Genomic DNA, 24,587 nt, shown 5'->3' on the forward strand with positions numbered 1-24,587 from the left:
ATTAGTTCCTAACAGGTAAACAGTGAATGTAATGAATTACCAAAGTAAATAGTACAGCTAAGAGGCAGTAATGAAGGGCACAAACAGGGATCAACCCAGTTTCCCAAGCTGAAAACCTGGACATATACTTAAGACTCTTTTTTCCTTATTCCCTTACATCCCACTAGTCACCAAGTTCTGTTGTTTCTACTTCACAATGATCTCTCTTTAATTCATCCTTTCCTTTCTAATCTCTTCTTTTCAGGGCCTCATCTTGCATAAACTACTCTAAGAGCATTCTATTAAGACTCTCTGTTTCTCCTCTGGCCCCCATTCCAGCTATTTCTAATTCTACTACAGCATTTATTCATTGTGTTTTATCACTTAGAACTATTCCAACAGCTCTTTGTATCCACAGTGCTTATTAGCACAGTGTCTGACATATATTAAATATATAAGAAATACTTACTGGATAAACCAACCAGGGAGAGAATTTGAAGAATTTAAGCAGAGAGGAATGCTCTCACATACATATTCTTAGATACTGTCCAATGTAAATTATAGAAAATAATAGTCATCAAATAAGTATTCACTAATGTGTCTTTGTCCCATAGGGAATTCTATTCAAACATCATACAACTTGTGCAATAGGAAACACAGGACCAAAGATTACATCACCTTGCTATATTAGATAACTGACATCTTCTTCAAGAATAACTCTTGCTACTTACTTTCCTTTAATTTCAGCTAACTAAAAAAAAAAAAAATCTCATACTAAAAATTTCTTAGACAAAGCATTTTTCTCCAAAGAGTCCAACATTCATTAGCTGTTTATTTTGCAACAGAAAGGTGATTTCTACCCTCAACTTATTTACCTTCTCCCAGAAGTAGAGAAATCAGAAACTAAAGTGTTTATTTCTAATTCCTACAGCTTACCTAAATTTTCACAAGTCTCTTATTCTCTTTTGTTAGAATAATTAAAAACAAAACAGAAATAAACAAAAGCCCAGAGATCTGGGGATTTAATGATAAAAATTCATTTAGGGATGAAGAAGATTTACATTGAGAATGCTTATTTTGTCCTTATTGTATTTAATTTTAGAAAGAATAACTGTGCCAACTTTTCTTTACTCTCATAGCATTTTTTATGGTGATTCAAGTTCAATTATCAAATTAAACATTATAGTATTTTTAAAAGGATTCTATAAGTTCTTCAAATAGAGAATTCATGGAAATCCAAAACCATACCAAAATCACTTTGTCCCTACTTAAAAGTTTCAAGCTGATGCAAATTTTCAAATTTGCTTGACAGCCAAACAATGTTCTTATATTTCAAGCTGAAATAAATGTTAAACACTGCACTACTGTGTTTGTACTGGAGATTATAGTATTTAATTTCCAGACTGGTGAGACAGAATGGGTTTATGCACAGCATGCTATATAAGTTTCAAGAAACTAAACTTACATTGCTGCTCCCAAGATAATTACCATTGCTGACATGAAAATTATTCCATTTAGCTCATGCCATGATGCAAGTACATGAGATCTGGTTTCCTCTGGAATTGAATTTTGTGATGGCACACTACTTAAGTGTTTACATCACTGACCACCATACCCTCCTAACTTCTAACATTAGATATACTGTACTTGTAAAAATACACCAGGGCAGATCAGATCTCTGTGTCACAATGTTCTAACATTTCCCCAAAAGGAGCAAAAACAATAGGCCAATCCACATTTTTTCTGTTAGTAAATATACTTAAGTACTGCTCTTCCAACATTATCCTGATGTTCAAGTCACGTGAGATTTTAAAATGTAGGACAGAAACTAAGGAATTTGGCAAACTAAAAATCATTCTAGAAAAGACTGCTTTCTGGCCAGAAGGCACTTCTATCAAGCTACAGTAATTTAAGTCAAGCCAACTTTCCCTATAAAACTTCAGAGCATGACAACTACTAACAGAGAACAGTCTGTTAGCACTTATTACTAGAAAAAGTAATTCTCAGTCACTCTTCTAACACTGAGGCTTATTTAACCTACTCCACTAGCAAAGAGGACTGAAAGAATCTAAAAATGAGGGCACAGCATTAGTAAATGCAATTCATATGTACAATGTTTACTATAAACAGCAATTTGAAGTAACCTCCTCTTTTTGCAAGACATCTAGAAAACACATACCATGTATTCTTCCACAGCATAAGAACAGTTTCATCATATGTACATTTACCTTGAATTTATCTACTGATAGATCCACTGGAAGAAAAAAAGGTAACAATATTGGTTCCCTTAGCTGATCCTCAACTCCCCAACTCATGCGTGCCTCTCAGAGTGTAAGCCCTTCCCTCACTATATGTAATTCTAATATGAGCTATATTTTTTACAAACAGTGATTCTTAAATGTGAACCAACTACTTTATCTAAAACTCAAAGGAAAAAAATAGCATCTGTTTCAAAGCTGGAGAAAAATCTGGCCATGTTGGAATTTTGCTACACTGGTATACCTATACCCAACATGGTGCCTCCCTAATAGATTTCGGAGGATAGCTTTGGCTACACATTAGTTTACCATCTGGGATGACTTTCACCTCAGTCCAGTCGCTCAGTCATGTCCGACTCTCTGCAACCCCATGGACTGCAGCACGCCAGGCCTCCCTGTCCATCACCAACTCCTGGAGTTTACTCAAACTCATGTTCATTGTGTAGGTGATGCCATCCAACCATCTCATCCTGTCGTCCCCTTCTCCTCCTGCCCTCAATTCTTTCCCAGCATCAGGGTCTTTTCCAATGAGTCAGTTCTTCACATCAGGTTGCCACCGAAGTATTGTGGAGTTTCAGCTTCAGCATCAGTCCTTCCAATGAATATTCAGGACTGATTTCCTTTACAATGGACTGGTTGGATCTTCTTGCTGACCAAGGGACTCTCAAGAGTCTTCTCCAACACCACAGTTCAAAAGCATCCATTCTTCGGCGCTCAGCTTTCTTTATAGTCCAACTCTCACATCCATACATGACTACTGGAAAAACCATAGCTTTGACTAGATGGACCTTTGTTGGCAAAATAATTAACATGCTGTCTAGGTTGGTCATAACTTTTCTTCCAACGAGCAAGCATCTTTTAATTTCACAGCTGCAGTCACCCTCTGCAGTGATTTTGGAGCCCCCAAAAATAAAGTCTCTCATTGTTTTCATTTTTCCCCCATCTATTAGACACAAAGTAATGGGACCAGATGCCATGATCTTAGTTTTCTGAATGTTGAGTCTTAAGCCAACTTTTTCACTCTCCTCTTTCACTTTCATTAAGAGACTCTTTAGTTCTTTGCTTCCTGCCATAAGGGTGGTGTCACCTGCATATCTTGAGGTTATTGATATTTTTCCCAGTAATCTTGATCCCAGCTAGTGCTTCATCCAGCCTGGCACTTCGCATGATGTTCTCTGCATGTAAGTTAAATAAGCAGGGTGACGATATGCAGCCTTGACGTACCCCTTTCCCAATTTGGAACCAGTCTGTTGTTTCATGTCCAGTTCTAACTGTTGTTTCTTGACCTGCTTACAGATTTCTCAGGAGGCAGGTAAGGCGGTTTAGTATTCCCGTGTCTTTAAGAATTTTCCACAGTTTGTTGTGAGGATAGCTTTGACTACACACTATTTTACCATCTGAGTGGACTTTGGAACCTAATCCACACTAAATTATACTCTCTCTCACCCCCACCTTCCAAGCTTTATGGATCTCCTGTCCAAACCAAATTAAAAAAAAAAGGACTTTACACTACACCAAACATACAAGGCCCACTCATTCAGTTGTATTTTTGAAGTAAATCTTTACAGGGAATATATGTGCAAGGCAGGGCTTCCCAGGTGGCTCAGCAGTAAAGAATCCGCTTGCCAATGCAAGACTTGCAGGAGATGTGGGTTTGATCCCTGGGTAGAGGTTCCCTAGAGTAGGAAAAGGCAACCCACTCCAGTATTCTTGCCTGGAAAATTCCATGGACAGAGAAGCCTGGTGAGCTATAGTCCCTGGGGTTGGTTGCAAAGACTTGGACACCATCAAGCAGCAATAGCATTATGTGCAAGTCACAATGCTAGGTACTAAACTGACAGTATTTTTTAGCAAATAAGAAATTTGAATTCAAAAGAAGAGATAAAGTAAGTACAGGAGCAATTTAAGGAAATGGAGAATGAGGGTAAATGCTCTAAGAGAAAAGAAATTAAGCACTAAGGAGTTAAAAAAAGGAAGACTAGAAAAAAGCACTGGGGAAGCTTAATTTTGATAGCAGCTACGACACTGCTCCAATACTTTGGCCACCTGATGTGAAGAGCCGATACATCGGAAAAGACCCTGATGCTGGGAAAGACTGAAGGCAGGAGGAGAAAAGGGACAACAGAGGATGTCCCTTTGTTGGATGTTGGTGTTGGATGGCACCACCGACTCAATGGACATGAGTTTGAGCAGGCTCTGGGAGATGGTGAAGGACAGAGAAGCCTGGCGTGCTGCAGTCCAAGGGGTCACATAGAGTCGGATATAACTGGGCAACTGAATAACAAGGACACTGCACTGTGAAAGGTGGTGGAAGTTTTAGATAGGTGAAGAAAAATAACCTTTAACTCAAAGTTGCCTGAAAGACAAATTTCACTCCTAAAATCAAAGGGGGCTTCCATTTCCAGAAATAGCGGGCTAGGTAATTGAGACCAATCCCTCACTTCTGCAACAAATAAAACTGAAAGAAGTTTTTTTTTTAATAATTCTTAAACAAATAGAAAAGCTAACAAGACAATAAAGAATTCAGCAAAAACCCAAGACAAGGTGAAAACCAGAAACTGAGCCCAATATTCAAACTGGTTTTCATCCTGAGGATTTCTCTGATCTTGAAAGCTACTGTTAAAAAAAAAAAAAAAGAAAGCTACTGTTTTGGTGCTCTTGGTAAGTAAAAGTCAAAAGCAGAGAGCCCAGGTAACGTGTGTGGGGTCTGATAAGCACCTCTTTCTCCATCTTAATCTGGTATCCCAAAGAACTACAGCATCAGGTAAAGGTGGACTGGTAAGACAAAAAAGCAGGAATAATGGGCAACAGAAAAAGACCAAAGGACATCCAGACAGTGGAATTAACACATATAGATTACAAAACAACTATGCTTACCATGTTTAAAGAAATAAAAACCAGGCCTCAAAATTAACAGCAGAGCATAAGAAACCGTTAAAGTGGAATGGCACATTTGAAAAGAAAAAACAGAACTTCAGTGACTAAAACATGCAATAAATTAATTCAAAATCACAACAGATGAGTTTAGTAACAGATTAGAAATAACTTATGAGAAAATTAATAAAAAACAAATTACGCAGACTGTAGTATAGAAAAGTAAAAAGAGGAAAAGGCATAAAGAAGAGAGGGGGAAAGGTCTACATTAAATCAGTAAAGAAGGAAGATATACAACAGGGCAGAAACAGTACATGAATATAAATGACTGAGAATTTTACAGAACTTATGAAAGACACTAATCCAAATATTTAGAAGTGTAATAAACACCAAACACACTGAACAGAAACCCACAGTTGCATACATCATAAGGAAAATTCAGAAGACTAAAGATGAAATGAACTGTAAAACACATGCTACAGAAAAAGTGAAACAGGTGGTATTTGAGAATGAAGACAAAGCATCCTTCAAAACGAGATCAATAGTGAGCACACTGAAATTGCTTAATTTACCTGCCATGAAGATATAATTATGCTGATTGAGTCTACAGCTGAACCATGCGCTTAAATCACTTCATTTACCAGATACATGGTTTTCAATTTCTGCAGCAGCAGCTTGAGTCTAATCAAAACAGCAAGATTCTTAAACGGGAACGACTGCTAACCAGGTAAAAGGTATTGATATAATTGTTACAACCACGAAGAATTTCCCCATGAGGGAAAGGCACCAAGACCCCTCTGGGCAGCCTCAGCTTTCAGACCCTTACAAACTGTTCATCTCAAGCTCTATTTTTAAGACTGTAAATGCTGCCTTTATCTCTACTCAATTCCTTGTATCAAAAAGGAGTCTACACACTAATTCCTTTCAAGGCGTTCAGAAGCAGTGCTTTCCAAACCATTTTTTATGGGGTCCTTGTTAACACAGCAATAAGGCAAACAGCTGAATTATCAACGAATCTTACCCAACAGCTGGTACACAAGAGGTCACTGGGAATTCTGACCGCCAGATCTGCACTTGACTTCCTGAGTCTCACTCAAGACCTGAGTCGGACTAGCTGGGATGGAGGAGAAGGCAATGGCACCCCACTCCAGTACTCTTGCCTGGAAAATCCCATGGACGGAGGAGCCTGGTAGGCTGCAGTCCATGGGGTCGCTAAGAGTCGGACACGACTGAGCGACTTCACTTTCACTTTTCACTTCCATGAATCGGAAAAGGAAATGGCAACCCACTCCAGTGTTCTTGCCTGGAGAATCCCAGGGACAGGGGAGCCTGGTGGGCTGCCGTCTATGGGGTCACACAGAGTCGGACACGACTGAAGCGACTTAGCAGCAGCAGCAGCAGGGATGCGGGGGGGGGGGGGGGTGGTCCGAGAATCTGCATTTTAAAGGGCCACAGAAGCTCCTGTTTTCTGCTAGTTTCAAAACCAGTGCTAAGAAGGAATAGGTCTCCACCTTTACCGCGATGCGCTCTGGCTTTCACCTGGGCCAGCAGCTCTCAAGACCCTTCAACCCTCAGTTAAGTTTTCTGCAAGACGAACACGCCAGTTTGATTTCCTTTACAAGAAAGTGCACTGAGCACAGAGACTGGTACACGGAACATAATTAATGTTTCCATCCTAAACTAATTCTGTGACTCAGAAACTCGCAACCAGGCAGGCAACCCCACATCTCCGGAGTAGCCTGGAACCGTTCCAAGACCTCTGAGATAGAGCCCACTCCTCGCTTGAAGCCTGCCACCTGGTAGAAAACGTAGAAGGGAGTCGACAAGAGACCCAAAGCCCCAGGACCGCTTGAAAGGGTCGGCATCCTCTTCCACAGGACCTGGAGGCGTTCCCGCGGGCTCCCTCGGCTTCCCTCAGACTGGGCCCCACAAGCCCCTGTCTCTGGTGACTCAGAACCCTGGGCGAGAGCGCAGACTAAGGGCAGGCCTGGCCCTAAACTTCACGTCAGACGCAGCCCCCCACTTCCTCAGCGAGGATGCTGGCGCCCTGGTCTCGCTGCCTGGCCAGGGCCCAGGCCGCACTCACCTACCAGCGTGCGGGAGGCGAAACCCCCTCACCTCGGCGGCGCCCACCCCAAACTGCCACCGCAAACGCCGCTCGCTCTTAAGAAAAAATAAAAAGAAGGAAAATAAAAACAGAAAGAATGAAAGCAAGAAAACAGCCTTTGCTTTGGTATTTCTTTCTACCCTTCAGGGCTTCCTTTTCCTCACCGCCACAACAAAGTCCCGCCCCTCTTCCGGCGGTGTAACCCAATCCGTACCTCCCTTCCTCCCGTGGAGCCAAATGGAAATCCGGTGCCTTGAAAGCTAGCGGGAGAGACTTGATTGGGCCATTCACACTTCAGCAAGGGGATTGGCCAGCTCCCTCTAGGAGGGCGGGCCGAGCCGTGTTGTCACGTGACGTGTTTCCTGAAAGATGATTGGATGTGAGGAAGAGGGCTTGCCACCGAGGAAGGGGCGTTTCCTAGGGGACTGAGGGAGGGCCGGGGCGGTACGAAGCGGGGGTGGGCCCAGCACGTAATGGCAGCGCCGTGGCCTCGCGTCCATCTTTACCGCTCTCTTGGACCTGTCACAAAGGAGTCGCGCCGCAGCCGCCGCCGCCCCCTCCCTCGAGTGCGCCCGAGAGCTGGAGAAAGTCAGTGCCGCAGCCCAGCCGGGAAGCCCCTAGGAACGCGAAGCGGGGGGAGTTCCAGGGCTGGGGACGTCCGTGAGGGAGGGGAACAGCCGCCTGAATCTGCGGCGGGGAGACGGGACTGGGCTGGGGGAGATTCTGAGGAGGGGGCTGGGAGCGGGTGGCGTTGGGCAGAGCCCAGAAAACAGCCCGGAGGTTCTCCAGCGAGGCCCGTGCTGAAGGCGCCAGGAGAGGACCTGGAAGAGGGTGTTTCCGCTTTAGGGGTTTCTTGACCGAGGAGATTGTTGGGGGTCGCCCTTCTGCGGAGGCCGCAGCCAAAAGGGCCCAGGTGAGAGGCAGGTAGCTCCTGGGAGGCTCCTGATACATAGTGGTGCTCCTCAGGGGTGGCCAGGATAGAAGGGTAGATGGGAGGATGCTTGGGGAGGGTTTCCTTTTGTGGAGTTTGAGGTTTAGGGGGAAGGAGTGGCAGAAGACCATCCCTGGGGAGGCTTAGACGTGCCTTAGGGTCAAGAAACGCCTCAGAGAGAGCGAGAAGCTAGGAGTTGGGAGCCAGAGCTAGCAGGTTTCCCTACTTCGGAGGCCCGATGTGAAAAATGAGTAAGAGCCTGGGGAGAAGGGATTTGCTGTGCGGTTCCGGGAGGAAGATCCCCCTCCCCCCCGCCCCCCCCCAGCCATAGGAAAGCCCTGGTGGGAAATAGAGGGAAACGGGAATGGCAAGCTTTTTCCTTTGAAACATAGGAATCAGCCGTTTCTGGACATAGTGCAGGTGGAGTGGGGGGAAGTCCGTCCCACCGACACTCCGTGCGTGACTCTTGGATCAAGCTTTTGTTCTACCTGCTACCTCAGTTTCCCTGTGTTTGGGGTCGGAGACTGAGGCAGAAATGATCCACTGAGACTCTTCAGTTCTATCCTGTATAGCTGTCTGAATGAGGTTGCTCCCCCTGGAGTGTTGTACTTTGAACTTCTAAAGGTTAGAAGAGTCTATTTAATTGACTGAAGGGAGTCCCCTGGTTGGCCAGGCCCCTTACCTGCCATCTCCTCCTCCTTAACCTCCTTGGGTCTCTTCTGTAAAATAACACAGTGTGTGAAAGTGTTTTGCAGAGTACAAGCTGTGTGAAAGTATTGTGATTCTGCCATCAAAGGGGTTGCTGTTGAGGAGTGAAAGTGAAGGCTCTTTCTAAACTGTGAAACAGTATGTAGATGTAAGGGATTAGCATTAATACAGTTGTTGATCACCTATGGAGTGGGGGAGTCATATTGTACTGAAAGCTTCAAGGTTTCCAGCTTTTTAGGTCATATAGTCTAAACCCATGATTTCAGCTCCTGCTTAGATGGGGGTGGAGGATGGTTTTTTCCCAGAGTTTTAATTTACTTTGAACCTCTGATGATACTGCAAGAGATAGCACTATGATATACTCTTTTCCTTCAGGAATTTTTTTTTTTTTCCTGACAGCTGAAATTTTCTTCCAGGCAATTTAATCTCATTATTGTAAACCCCCCCCCCTTTTCCATATATATGTATTTGTGGCCTCTTTATGTACAGGTAGTGAGTATCATGTGTTCTCCCTCAGTTTTGATTTTATAAATGAGACCTCTGTTTTTTCTCCATAAATATTATGCCTTCCTGTAGTCACTCCAAACCATACATTATGAGGCACATTAGCAATGGCTTTAAAAGTTTTTTCCCACAACGGTTGTTTCTGCTTTTCACCCATGTATAGTTTGCACTTCCTGGGATGACATCTTGCTTTGTAAATCCCTCTATGAGGTTATAAGTACTGTGTCCATGTATGACATTTTCCTAATTTGGGGTTAGTTGCAATTGTTCGAGCTGGTTTAACAAATATTGAGTAATTTGTGATTTTTGAAGTTTCTTTTTTTTCTAAACAAAAAGCTGACTTGAATTTCCTGTTTTTCTAATCTTACGTTCCATGAGCCTTTTTTGAAAAAAATCCCTGTGGTGATTCTGTGAGCTTTCTGGTTCCCAAGATACACATTGTCCAGACCTGCTGCTTTAATTTAAAGTCCTGCTTTTGCCATTTTCATAAACACTTCATTATTTCTGCACTTCATGATTATTTTTACTTTATTGATTATAAGAAGTGTTACAGCATAGTCTATGTGGACTTTTTCTGCTTCATCAGCAAAATAACTTTTCACTTAGTAAATTCGCCAAGAATCAAGGGGAAATAAAAACTTAGCATTTTGTGTGAAAAGTGAAAGTCGCTCAGTTGTGTCCGACTCTTTGCGACCCCATGGACTGTAGCCTGTCAGGCTCCTCTGTCCATGAAATTCTCCAGGCCAGAATACTGGAGTGAGCAGCCACCCTTCCCTCCTCCAGGGTATCTTCCTGACCCAGGGATCGAACCTGGGTCTCCCGTGTTGCAGGCAGATACTTTACCTAGGTTACTTAAACTTGGAAAATTTCTGTTTTGTGGTGGAATTCTTGTAAAGTAGGATGTGACAGTCACAGGGTTGCAAAAGTAAGTGAAAAGTCATTGGACACCACAGACGGGAACCACAGTGGAACCAGTAATCTATTTCAAAAGAGTTATGGAGTGGGGTAATAAACTATTTAGCTTCTCGTCAAATATTTGGGCATTTTCAAAGCATTTCCCATTGAGTTTGGATAGTTTTTCCTGGTATTCAAATTATAAAATTGAAAAACAGAATAGTTAAGAAATAGTGAATGCCATAACTTGGGCCACAACCTGAGGAGGAGACTTTCCCAACTTTGTAGGAATGCAAATAAGTGACTATGTTCCCTTTGGTTTATCTGTTCAATATGTTATCTTGTGAAATAGTTTTCTTGCCAACCTTTATGATTAGAAAAAAGTACGTATTTGTTCTATTTTACTCTCAATGTCCGTTTTAAGAGGGAATGCTTGCTGGTTCAGTATGTAAAATCATTTTTTTACTGTAGATAACTATGATATATACAAGGCTAACTGAGGTAGTACCTAATAAGTAGTGGTGAACTCTTGGAGAATATTCCACTTTCTCCCTCTCTAAGCTTTGGAAAACTAAAAATGCATTAGAGACAGCAGAGGATTGATACACTCCTTAAGTTTGTTAAGGAATGAACCCTGCATGTAACTTTCTTATTGCTTGAAATTACAGTTTTCAAGCATAATTTCATGGGTCTTGTATACATCAACTAGAAAGTTTTGAAATACCTTATTTGGCAGGTTTATTATTACCTCAGTTTAATGTTTCAGTGTTAGTTGTTGTTTTTTTTTTTTTTTTCTTTACCCTTTCTACCTCCTAAAGAATTAAGTTTCCTTTTCTGTGCTCCTTTAATGCAGTGATTCTCAGAGTATGTCTCCTACCCTGCCCCGCCTTGTTGAAAATGTGCTCTTTTTTTCCAATTCTTATTGCTTCATAGTTGTTCATACTTACCTGCACCTAAAAGCTAGTTATTAGTAATTTACCAGGTCACTAAACCATGATGTTCATGAACTAAAACTAGCATAACGTTGTCTCTGATACCTTGTTTTCCCAGAAAGCACTGTCGTGAGACACTTGTCAGCAACACAAGCTTCTTACCATGTCATGTGCAGAATAGGGATTCTTACAATATTCAGGAAAGGTGCTTATTTGGGAGTCATCATTAGTATTGTCTTGAATTGATCTTTGTTTTTCATTGTGCTTCCTCTTTTATTTGTTTTTCATTAGCATTACCATTATCTTCATCAACTAAGTTTATGGACTTTCGGTTAACCTTTCTACTGCATGGTCAGGGGTATATGTACCAACAATATTTTGGCTTATCATTTAAGACACGAATGTGTTGCAGTGCAGATCTAAATCCTTCATTCCCCTATTGCCAAGGCTAATATATATAGTCACCTAAAAACTGTCTGGTACAGATACTTGCATGTTCACTAAGTTCCTTTTCCACTGGAAAAATGGTGGAGTGAGAGGCTTCCTTCTGGTGGGCCTGACACTATATGCATGGGCTTCTATGGCAGGTGCTGTATTATGGATTGGGCACTCTGTTGTCTGTGGCTGCCCTTCATCCCTTTAAGAAAAGTATGAGGGACCTTTTTTCATCTTTGCTCTGTGCCTGGCATATTAGCATTGGATTCATATTTATTGAGTGATGTGTTCTCAGCTTTTCAAAGAATACTTTTTACAGATTTTAGAATGAATTCACTTAAAATACTTACTGAGTATCTGTTAGATGGGCTACAAGTCCACGTGGTCGCAAAGAGTCGGATACACCTGAACAACTAACACTTTTTCTCTTAGGTTCCAGTAGATAAACGGTCAAGTGTGCAACTGAGTGTTTCAGACACCATTTTAAGTAGATTTCATTGAGAAAGGTGTTGCTATTCATGCTATTTACTTTTTGTTTGCTTTTCTTAGCAGCAAAGAGTTTTCTATAACAGAAGAATCTTTTCAGATTTGTGAATCATGTGTTTGGATGACACATCTATATTATTTCCTGTTATTTGGTCTTCTGGAGGTGAAAATCCCCCATAGTATGGAGTATTACATTTGTTTTTCTCCTCTGGATGGCAGCTATCATTAGCACTTACCTCAGTTCTTCCTTAGCGTTTCCTTTTTGGGTCCAAGGCAAATTTTTCAGCCTTTGAGACCAGGCAGGATTATTCATTTCTCCTTATTTTTTTTCGCCTCTCTCCTTTTTACTGTCATTTGCTTTTGGTAATCCCTTACTCTGTCCTACCCTAAGTACTCCTCCAACAGTTCAACCAAAAAAAATTGTCTACTTTTCCCTCAAAAATGCACTTTCTTAAACCAACCTCAGTGCACAAGAGAAGTATTAGAATCATTCAGTGCTTTTCCCAGACAACTTGAAAGTTACAGTCCAGCGGATAAGAATACCTTATGTGACTTAAACCTCAAGTGCCCAGTGCCACTGCAGACAAATAGTTTTCAACACCTGAGTGGCATGTAAAAATATCAGAGCTGCCCTTCCTTTTGGGGGAAAAGTGAAGCACCAACCAAATATTTCACAATCTTTCCCTTCCCTTTGCTCTGAGATATCTTAGATTCTAGAGGCAAAACATGCTCTTGTTAAAATGTCCTCAGGTGGTTTCTGTTTCAAATGGCAGTGTACTCTTGATATACAATACATCTTTCTTACCTGTTTATTTGGCTACCAAATAATCTCGTTGACCTCCAAGTTTTACACATTGACCTCCCATTTAAACACAAGAAAATTGTGGTCTTTGGAGTGTCCAGCAGGATATTTTAAAAGCAAATGTATGGGGTAAGCTTCCCTATCTTGATAGGGTTATACAGCTATATGCAGTAGACAGAGTTCAGCACCTACATGCTTAAGAACTGTACATTTTATGTAAATGTAACCTGAAAACATATTGAAGCCAGTTAGTGATATACATGCTGATTTTTTAAGGGGGAAGTACATAGATGCCTTTGAAATGCATCAAGAAAAAAAAAGGTGGATTGATGATGGATAAAGGTGTGTACACATGTGATAAAGCAAGTACAGTAAAATGTAAATAGTAGAATCCAGGTGGTGGGTATATAGGTATACACTGTAAAATCCTTCTTTGCTGTATGTTTGAAATTTTTCATAATGAAATATTGGAAGAGCATAGTAAACATCACACTAGAAGCTATCACTTGTAAATGCATTCACTGTCTTAGGAGAAAATTCCAAAACAATTTTTAAGAAGAGAAAATCATTAAGATTTCCAGTGTATTATATATTGTTATTGTTCATGCTGTACAATTTAGCCTCTGTGGGGTGGACTGGAAAAAAGTGCTGCATTCACTATTTTGGAACAATAAGGTGAAAATGACAGCAATAGTAATTTTATGCCCAAAGTTTGGTTTTTCTTCCTTCATTTAACCAGCCTCTCCTTTCTTGGCAGCATAGTCCTGAGATTTTATTTTTCAGAGAAAAGAAAATGTTCTTAAAGTTACTAAGCTGTATTATGATTGAATTCAAGCAAATATTTGAATAGATGAATCATTGATTCCTGGACCATTTGTTAGAGAGGGTTAGACCAGTTGGCAGATGTCTTTGTGGTGAGCTGTTTATGATGGTAGAGGTCTGTATTTTGAGTACCAGCCCTCACTGCTTTAACACTAACCTTACTGAGAGCCCAAGTTTGATTTTTTCCCCCTCTCAGAGCAGCTTTAAAATATATAAAATGGAGAATAAGTCATAAATGATACTGAAATGGAAAGAATAGCCTTTATTTTCTTTTTTTCAAAGGGGAGGATAAAAATAATACTGCACTTCAGAGAAGTAGATTTGCAAAGGAAATGTTTGATTGTAATTAGGTCCTTTCAGCAAAATGGTTATGAACACTGAGATGATTTTAAAAGCATTACCATTTAGATGCTAAGAGAAGTATACTAAGGAATGGCATCCAGTGCCATTTCATCTATCAGAAAATAATTTCATCCATCATGAAATCAGTTGATGGTTGCCATAGTTGCAGATCTGATAGTTGTATATACTTAAATTATGTGACTAGATTTTTTGTTTTGTTTCAAAACTAACTTGACCATCTAATGCTCCTGCTGCTGCTGCTACTAAGTCGCTTCAGTCATGTCCAACTCTGTGCGACCCCATAGACGGCAGCCCATCAGGCTGCCCTGTCCGTGAGATTCTCCAGGCAAGAATACTGGAGTGGGTTGCGATTTCCTTCTCCAGTGCATGAAAGTGAAAAGTGAAAGTGAAGTTGCTCGGTCATGTCCAACTCCCAGCGATCTAAGTAGTCTTAAAAGTTAAGGTGAAGTATATCAGATCAGATCAGTCTCTCAGTCGTGTCCAACTCTTTGCGACTCCATGAATCGCAGCACGCCAGGCCTCCCTGTCCATCACCAACTCCCGGAGTTCACTCAGACTCACGTCCATCAAGTCAGTGATGCCATCCAGCCATCTCATCCTCTCTTGTCCCCTTCTCCTCTTGCCCCCAATCCCTCCCAGCATCAGAGTCTTTTCCAATGAGTCAACTCTTCACATGAGGTGGCCAAAGTACTGGAGTTTCAGCTTTAGCATCATTCCTTCCAAAGAAATCCCAGGGCTGATCTCCTTTAGAATGGACTGGTTGGATCTCCTTGCAGTCCAAGGGACTCTCAAGAATCTTCTCTAACACCACAGTTCAAAAGCATCAATTCTTCGGCACTCAGCTTTCTTCACAGTCCAACTCTCACATCCATACATGACCACAGGAAAAAACATAGCCTTGACTAGACGAACCTTTGTTGGCAAAGTAATGTCTCTGCTTTTGAATATGCTATCTAGGTTGGTCATAACTTTCCTTCCAAGGAGCAAGCGTCTTTTAATTTCATGGCTGCAGTCACCATCTGCAGTGATTTTGGAGCCCAGAAAAATAAAGTCTGACACTGTTTCCACTGTTTCCACATCTATTTCCCATGAAGTGATGGGACCAGATGCCATGATCTTCGTTTTCTGAATGTTGAGCTTTAAGCCAACTTTTTCACTCTCCACTTTCACCTTCATCAAGAGGCTTTTTAGTTCCTCTTCAGTTTCTGCCATAAGGGTGGTGTCATCTGTGTGTTGCCTTTACATAATCTCTAGTCTTACTCATTTTCCATCCCATGACGTCTGTCAGGCCTTGAATAACATTACCCATAAGCAGCGTACCATCGTGGTTCAGTATGATGCTTCATAGGGGGCTGTGGTGGGAAATACAGGGGACTGCTTCCTCCATTGTGTTGACGTGTACTGTACATCATCCGTACTAGATGTAACTGTATTCTGGTGGGTTTTTGACTGACTTCTCCAAAAGAGTATATTCAAAGATAGCCTCAGTTCATTTCTCTGGAAAAGGAGATTCACTTTTTAGACCCCAGAAGAATCACTCTTTAGTGTTCCCAGTTTGTCCTTTCACTCAGGCAGGAGGTCCTGCGTACAGTCCCAGTTTTTGTGTTAGGTTCCATAGCACAGTGATTTCCAGACATGGCCACCATCAGAATCATCTGAGGAGCCTTTAAGAAAAACACATCCTAGAAATTCAGATGCTGCCCATTTGGAGTAGAACCAGGACTTGGTATTTTAAGAGACACCTAAGTGATTTTAATGCCCGTCACCTTTGGGGTTGATTGTTAAGCTACATTCTTTTCCAAGGTTTTTTTCCCAAAATATACAGATAAGTAAACATCGTTTCAGTGCAGTGTAGATGAGTTCTATAAAAGGTAAGTTTGCTAGTTATCTTAGTCCTCATAATTAAGACAGGTCTTATTCCTAGCCCCCAACTCCCAGATTATTTGGTTACTTCTGAGTAGCTGTGTACGCATTTGATAAAAACATCTTGCATGTGGGGAACCTTTTAAGAGTTGGGCACCATGCCATGTTTTACAGGTACTATTCCAAGTAGTCCTCACAGAACTACTGTGAGGTGTAAGAACTGTTACTATCTTCCATGTTTTGAAGTGTGTCAATAGTCAGCGTAATTAGAATGCATAGCTGTAAATATTACAGGGCTGGGACCTGCGCCCAGACTGACTGCAAAGCCTGTGCCCTGTACTGTAGGTGGCCTCTGGTGTCCTGTATGAGATGGTAGGCTGAATGTTACTGTCTTAAAACAATGATCTGTAGAAAGTGAACCACATAATGCTTTTTGGAATGAGATAAAACAGGGCTGTATAAAGTGTAATTGTTTAGCTTCACCACTCAGTCCTTTGCCTAAAGTATTCACAGTTTAGTTTCTGAGAAGTGTCATGAGTGATGCTTTTCCAGATGAAAAGCTATCCATGTTTTAGTCCTGAATAAACCTGAAAGATCATACACTATGTTCACTTAATTGCCCTGCTTTTGGCTTTAACCTTCAAGAGCACTCTGTATGCTCATTTAAAGATCATGGCTAAAAATTTTGAAGATAACAGCTCTTTTTTTTTTTTCCTTGTTTGTTTCATAGTCTTTCCTTTGAAATGCCTCATGGCTTCTCCCATCTAATTAACTTCTTTGCACCTGGTCTTTATAGCTAGTTCTTAAAAAAAGAAAGTCTTTGGTTTTAAAATATTGAAAATATAATCTTTTGGTTTTTTTTTTACATTTCCTTCCCTTAACAAATTTTGTAGCTGACATCATTTTCTAGGGCATTTAAAGAAAATGACTCTCTTGGAAGAAATTGACCTGAACTATACTTCAGTTCAATTTAGGAATAGGAAAAAAAAAAAAAATCACATATAATTCTTCCAAATTAGTCAGATTTTTAGAAATACCCATACCCATTTCTTCCATTTGCTTTGAAATGTACTAAATAGAAATGTGCATGAATTATTCTACATTCAGTTTAAATAAGGCTTAGCAAAAATAATTTGGATGGAATAAAGTTTAAGAATTTGAGATCCAACAAACTTATTTTCCTTATATATTTATTTTTAAATTAAAATTTTTTATCCTTTTGGAATTTTCAAATATGGGGAGGAATCTTGTGATTGTGATAGGAATCTCATTCCCTCTACTTGGATAGTTAATTCATCACATCACATGTGTATCATGACTCATACTTTCCCACTGGTTTTCCATGTCTACAAATGTCTTTTTAATCCACTGCTTTCCTCACAATCACTCCCATCCTTGCAGTGATGGGAATGGTATGGTATTACTTGCACTCTTTGCTGGTTTAGAGTGTGTTCTCTTTTATCTATTTATTTATGTTTGGTCACGCCGCACGCCTTGTAGGATCTATTCCCTGACTAGGGATTGAACCTGGGCCACAGCAGTGAAAGCACAGAATCCTAACTGCTAGACTATCAGGGAACTCTCACTGTGTTCTTTTAAAAGGTTATTTTCAGCTGAATCTATGCATCACTCTCCTACCTATGCTTCAGTCACATGCTTTACAGTACAATCTCCAAATTTTGAAGATGGCCTGACTCTCTTGGAAGAACCAAGAACATCTGTGGTCTTATACTTGGCTCAGCTGTTGCTATCTTGGTACTCTGGAGGGAGATAATGTCTATCCATTGCTTCTCCTCTCCCCTTCTTCCCCTCCCCTGCCCCTCCCCCTCTCTCTACATATTATATTAGATTAAGTATTATATATATAAAGAATTTTTATTTCTTGGTACTCTGGAGGGAGATAATGTCTATCATTGCCTCTCCTCTCCCCTTCTTCCCCTCCCCTACCCCTCCCCCTCTCTCTACATATTACATTAGATTAAGTATTATATATATAAAGAATTTTTATGGAGATAAAAATCCTTCCTTTTTTTCTTATGAGTAGTAATTAAACTGGGCAAATATTTGAAAGAATTTGCTGCAAATCTGTCCAAAATAACAGAAACAAGTTTTCTCTTGCTTCTAATCCCACCAAGTTATTTTATTAATATTTATATCTATCCCTAAGCCATTGCTCAAGATAGGATTTATTTGTAAATAGCAAATGTTGCATAGAGACTCCATACCAGTCTCTAATCCTTATGTGTCTGTTAGTGTCCTTACAGGTCCTGGTCTTCAAGTCTCCACATGATTTTGTTTTCATCCTTTGCTACTGTGTTAAGTCTCCTGCTTCCAAATCTTTACTTCCTTTTACACCTAACCAGATTTTCTCAACTTAATGAAGGGCTGACTCTATCATTAGGCTTTTTTTTTTTTAATGATAAACATGCTGTGTGGGATGAGAATGGCCATCCACAAATTTCTGGAGGGTGGGGACTGTATCTTGTTCTTTATTCTCCCAGTGCTGACCTGGTGCCTGGTAGCCTGGTGCTTAGTATTTTCAGACAAAGATCATTCAGTTCAGTTCAGTCGCTCAGTCGTGTCCGACTTTTTGCGACCCCCTGAATCGCAGCACGCCAGGCCTCCCTGTCCATCACCAACTCCTGGAGATCACTCAGACTCAACGTCCATCGAGTCATTGGTGCTTCCCTATTCTTAACCTTGCAGCAGACATGTGCAGCAAGCTTATCATTGTGAAAAATGTAACCTTGTGATATATATTGACCTTCCCCAAACAAAGTCTTGCTTTCATAAAGGAAAAACTTTGTAACTACTTGTGTTATCTCTGTGAATTCTCAAGTGTCCTCCAAATGGGAAATCTATGCAGTTTGGTCATTTAAACGGAACACTATCCTTGTATTATTGTTATCAAGTGGGTGCTATCACATTGTATCATAACTTTTTTTAAACAACAGACATTTATAATTAGATATTTTATTTGAAATATATTAAATTTTCTCATACACTCAAAAAATAGTGTTTTTTTTTTTTTAATCCACAAAAGGAGCCCTTAAAGCAATTGCATACATTCTTCTAATGTATTTCTATATGGATAGAAAAATACATTAAAAAAAAATCTATTGTAACGCCTGTAGTTTACAAGGATGTGGTTTAGCAACCAACTTTATACTGTAATGATAAAAAGAAATCACTGGTTAATTCTTACATAAAGACATCTCTTTGCATCAGAAGCCTATAAAAATAACCAAAGATGATTCTTCACTGTAGTCCTAATATCTATAAAATCAAACTAGGAAAGTTTGAGTAATTGAGTAGCCAAGAAACCTTTGACTCATTTTCCTTTTCTCTTTTAGAACTGCCACTGGATGACCAGGATTCCTTATAATTGATAATGTTGGAGATCAACTCTGCAACTTTCTTCAGCATTCAGTTGTTAATAACAAATAGGATGCAAGTTCCTCAACTCCAGATTATGAAAACAGTACTTGGAAAACTGAAAACTATCTAAATGATTGTCTTTGGCTGGGCCGTGTTCTTAGCAAGCAGAAGCCTTGGCCAGGGTCTGCTGTTGACTCTTGAGGAGCACATAGCCCGCTTCCTGGGGACTAGAAGTGCCACTGCGACCATGGGCAATTCCTGTATCTGCCGAGACGACAGTGGAGCAGAAGACAGTGTTGACACCCAGCAGCAACAGGCTGATAACAGCGCAGTACCCACCGCTGACATGAGGAGCCAGCCCCGGGACCCTGTTCGGCCACCAAGGAGAGGCCGAGGACCTCATGAGCCAAGGAGAAAAAAACAAAATGTAGACGGGCTAGTGCTGGACACACTGGCAGTCATACGGACTCTTGTAGATAAGTAAGTATCTGGCTCACGGTCACCTCCTATCTAATGAAAAGCCTTATGCCAGGAATCATAACTCTTGGACTCCTTCAGTGCATTAAGATATATCTGCCAAGCCTCATTACTCATAGGGGGAGACTATTTCATTTCTCATGAGAGTAAATTATAAGGTTTGATCATTTTACTTGCTAATATCTACTCCAGTCTGGAAATGTCTAAACATTTCTGTAGCAGAATACACTGATGAAAGCTTTGATCTCTATTGGGGAATGTAGTCAATATGGAGTTTGTGTTGAAACCTACAAGAGGAAATGGTTTTGTGAAGACTCACTCTTATCTTGCTTGGCTATCTGCTGTAATAACTGGAGATTCAAGATAAGTTGTTTTACCAAGAACATTCAGTTCAGTCGCTCAGTCGTGTCCGATTCTTTGCGACCCCACTGTACCAAGAATGTAGCTGCATACAACTTCTGTTGGCAATGGAAGGACGTAGGTCAAGGAGAGTTTCTATCCTTCTCCCTCTTTTACCAGTATATCCCTTAGATGCCCTTCCTAGATCCATTTGGGAAACGGAAATTGAAAGAAACGGCAGGACACACCTGTACCCTGTTTTGTTTCTTCCCCTGCTTTGTCTAAGTGCAAAATCCCAGGTTGAATAACTGAGATTAAAGGGCATTGTTCAAGTTGAAAGAAGTACTTTAACTCAACCGTAAAGCACAGAAAGTAGCAGTAAGTTTTAGAACTGTAGTGAACAAAGGTTCAGATTCTGGCCCAGCCCCTTGACTAGCTACATGACACTGAGCAAATCACTTCTTTAAGCCTCAGGTTCCTCATCTATGAAAAAAAATTAATACTTTCTGACAAGGATTATCATGAGAAAATATATATAAATCATCTAGTAAGGTGGCGCTAGTGGTAAAGAATCCACCTGCCTATACAGGAGACACAAGAGACTCAGGTTCTATCCCTGTGTCAGGGAGATCCCCTGGAGAAGGAAATGGCAACCCACTCCAGTATTCTTGGCTGGAGAATTCCATGGACAGAGGAGCCTGGTGGGCTGCAGTCCATGGTTCAAAAAGAGGACGTGGCTGAGCACAGATACAAATGGTGCCTTGTACAGAACATGTCCTCAATAGAGGATAGATTTTTTTTTTTAAGTTCTGTCTGGGTTCTTTTTGCTTCAGGGTCTGCCAGTATATTTAAGTATCTAAATATTGATAATCACGTTTATGAGAAAACAGTTTTGTTTAGTTCCTGAAAAATAATAGCATAAACCAAGATATACCTGTGCATATTATTTTGAGGGTTTTTTTTTGTCCTCATAGAAATAAATTTATTTTGCACATTTTCTTTCTGCTATAGAGCATGCTAGGAAATATTCTTACATATATGCTCTGTAACCATCTCAGAAAGGCCTTCCTAAGTTATTAAAACCTGCCTTTGAAGTAGTTCTGGTATCTGAATTTAATATCATTTTAATATGTTTATAGGAAATATATTTAATATAAATCTATGCCACATACATCCCCTAAATTCAAGCACAGGTCTAGAAACTGTTATGTAAAGTTTCTTCATGGTGACATTTAAAGCATGCTGTGAAATTGTAATGAAAAATTGTCCTTCCCAAATAAGGAAGTAAACCACAGCAGTCTTATTTAAGCCCATTGGGAAAACAGGTACAGAATAGACTTCCACATATTTTTTATAGGGTGGTTAAGAGAGTATAGGGGCAAAGCAGGAGCTTTATTTCTAAGCTTCAGAACAGTATTACACATTACAAGTGGACTTACGAGGCAAGTAGTGTACACTTGAATAATAGGGTAACTTTTACCTTAAACCTGTTTTTACTGAATTACAGTGAAAACTCTTCTGAAAATGGAAAAATTTGGCAGGTGCAGAACAACTATAAAGGGACATGTTGGAGAACATAATGGCAAAATCAGGTTCAGAGAGTTTGTAAACATAGTTACAGAGCTTTTTTTTTGAGAAACTGCTATAGAGAAAAGAATTTGCTAACCTACAAAGTTTATAAGGCTATTAAAACATAGAAGACAAGACAGATGGGCTTAGTAAGAATATGTGTAAAAGGATGTATGCAGATATCACATTTATAAAACGATCTTAATATTTATTGTTCTCCTCTTGTTACTTACAAGAGAATGACCTTGATTTGAGAGGACAGCATGGTTCCTAATGGCATAGTGAGAGCGTTGCTATAGGAAATACACTTGAAATATATACTTAATTTAAAAATCATTCTGAAGTTCAACTCTTTTGCTTTTTTTTCTTAGTATTATATCCTCAGATCGCTGATGGTATTAATGTTACTTATTCTCATGACTTTGGAATTTTAATTTGCAGGCTCCTCTCGATGGAAGTTTTTTCTGTGTGTGTGTGTGCGTGTTCTCTCTTTTTCTCCCTTTCTCTCTGTCACTTTTGTTGTCTCCATCTGGGGCCCAGGGGCCTTCAGGCTACAACTGAGCCTAAAAGTGGTGGTTCTGAGGCCCCACCCCACTCTAGGAAGCCCAGGCCCTGCTGCCTGGCTTTCTCTGCCTTTTTCTGTCACTGGAGACTTGCAACTTTATGTCAGCTGCAGCTCAGGCTACTATTTAGAGCTTTTCAACTCCTTTCACTGAGAGGGGAATGCTGTTCCCACTTGATTTGATAAATCTGCTCCATCCTTTGCAACAGTGGGGCTTTGGTCCCCCTTACCTGCCTTGCAGGTGTAAAGCTCCTGGTGACCTCTGTCTAGTTCCTGGCCCAGAGCTTAGTGATCTTATGGTTTTAGCATTTGCCTCCCGCCACAAGTTCCTGCTCTGTTTCTGTTCCACAAAGAATTTTTGTCGTCATCTTTTTTTATATATAGTATTTGTGTTTTATTTGTTTGGCTGCATTGGGTCTTAGTTGTTTCAGCCCACGGGCTTAGTTGCCCGGTGACATGTGGGATCTTAGTTCCCCAACTGGGAATCAAACCCACAGCCCCTGCACTGCAAGGTGGATTCTTAACCACTGGACCACTAGGGAGGTCTTTATATTATTTGTTTGAGGGTAGGGATGTGCGTGTCCTTTAAGTGTGTCTGTATAGAATTCAGGTACTCATATTCCTTACTGGTCACTGACCTTGTCATTTTTATTATTTTGCCCTTCCCTAATCACATTGTCCCTTTTTACCTCCCACATCCAAATATCAGTGGGTAACCATTCTTCTGAATTTAAGGTATGTTCTAATCTGCCTGACATATGTTTATGTCTGTGTAGGAAGCTTATATATATTGTTTTGTATATGATTTTTAAAATTTACTTAACGATTAGAGAAATCGCTTTGGTTTTAGTTCCTCTCAACATTGTGTTTGAGACTGCTACGGAGTATTCTGTTGTATGCTCAAAAGCACTATATTTTGTTACCCAATAATGTGGTGACAGTCACTTAGGTTACTACTTCTGAATTTTTGTTCGTACAAATAGCATTGCAGCAAATAGCCTCATATGTACCTGTGTAATTATTTCTCTAGCACTGGTGAATATATGCATACTTAATTTCATTATTGCCAGATTGCCCCAGAGCAGTGTTTGTATTAGTTAGTTATATCATTTAATACAATTTTTTTAAATAAGAATTTTCCCTTGTTTTGAAAAGGAATAGGATGCGTCCAACACTGGCACCTAATGAGTACCTGACATGAACTGAGTAATTCCCATATTGCAAGGTTATTCTGAGGATTAAATGATTGAAGACAATAGTTGTTTTTTTTTCTTTTTTCACAGTGAAACAGAGAGCCACAATATATGGCTCTGTGAATATAAGCAGTGAGTATATTCTTTAAATAATTAGATGATCAGTTTGGTGGAATAGATTTCCTTCATTTTTAAATTTCCCCTAAAGCATCTCTTTGAATTCCTGAGATTACAGTTTGAAAATCCACTGAATTAAGAGGAAAATGCCATTTTAGAGCAATGACTAATTAAGTTTGGTTTCTTTTCCTTCTAACCTCATTTTATGAAGTTTAAGCATATAGTGATATTTACCAGAACACCACCTAAAAACGAAGATGTTATGTAGGCCCTTGCTTCTGTAAGTCCTCATTTGGGATTGCATTTGCCTTCCTGACACTTCTTGAGGTATGTATGAGGAAGATGATGTTGGTCTCCTTGCCTTGTCTCTATTGGCATTGGGCTGTTAGAGGTAAAACTGAAAGTGGGCTCTGGCTCTCAGTGTTAGTCCTGTGCTTTGACTTCAGGCCACACGGTGGTCCTTTCATGTGCTTTTCTGCCCATTTTGTTCATGTTTGTGGGCTGTCATGGACAGTGACCTTGGAAATAAGTACATGTGGTGTGCATTTGTCCTTAAAGATTATAGCTCTGGTTGTCTCCTCCATCTTTCTCTACATTCATTCGTGTTCCTTTCTTTCTCTTTCTACCCCCCATACTTCCAGTTTGAACTTCTATTTGAAATTGTCATTTCTTATTTCTTCAAGTTTGATGTCTTGAATGTTTATTTTTCAGTGATCAGGAACCTCCCTATTCAATGATTACATTGCACGAAATGGCAGAAACAGGTATTTTTTAAGTTTTTAAAAAGTATTCCTAATTGATTAATTAATGATCATGAAGAAATGTAGCCACTTAAAAAAAAATACTTCAAAAATACTTAACATACATGATGAGGAAAAAAGCCCTTAGTCTATGGAAATTTTCCTGCACAAGGGCAATAATTAAAAGCACTGTATTGTATTCTGAGTATATACTGCATCTTTTAGTAATGGTTTTATCTCACTGGAATTATTAA

The 24,587-nt window shown here is 40.1% G+C and overlaps 2 protein-coding genes across 7 annotated transcripts in view; one reads left to right on the top strand and one right to left on the bottom strand.

Moving 5' to 3' along the window:
- Positions 1–7,571, bottom strand: part of PSME3IP1 (proteasome activator subunit 3 interacting protein 1) — a 40,919-nt gene extending 33,348 nt beyond the window's left edge. The window contains exon 1 of one of the 5 annotated variants that reach the window (XM_070770611.1): positions 7,433–7,571. The gene's annotated coding sequence lies outside the window, so the exon portion shown is untranslated. Of the gene's footprint in view, positions 1–3,461; positions 5,626–6,132; positions 6,226–7,197; positions 7,405–7,432 lie in introns of those variants that run through there. The other 4 variants (XM_070770609.1, XM_070770607.1, XM_070770608.1 and 1 more) reach the window with 4 other exon arrangements.
- A 79-nt stretch (positions 7,572–7,650) lies between these two features.
- The window catches only part of RSPRY1 (ring finger and SPRY domain containing 1), a 37,412-nt gene continuing 20,475 nt past the window's right edge, over positions 7,651–24,587 (top strand). Inside the window, exons 1-3 of one of the 2 annotated variants that reach the window (XM_019979737.2) lie at positions 7,651–7,806; positions 19,312–19,816; positions 24,305–24,357. In XM_019979737.2, the coding sequence (XP_019835296.1) occupies positions 19,467–19,816; positions 24,305–24,357 (403 nt within the window). In that variant the 5' untranslated portion in view covers positions 7,651–7,806; positions 19,312–19,466. Of the gene's footprint in view, positions 7,807–7,962; positions 8,132–19,311; positions 19,817–24,304; positions 24,358–24,587 lie in introns of those variants that run through there. The other variant, XM_019979738.2, reaches the window with a different exon arrangement.

The sequence above is a fragment of the Bos indicus genome, chromosome 18 (assembly GCF_029378745.1).
Source record: "Bos indicus isolate NIAB-ARS_2022 breed Sahiwal x Tharparkar chromosome 18, NIAB-ARS_B.indTharparkar_mat_pri_1.0, whole genome shotgun sequence".
NCBI classification, from domain to species: Eukaryota; Metazoa; Chordata; class Mammalia; order Artiodactyla; family Bovidae; genus Bos; species Bos indicus.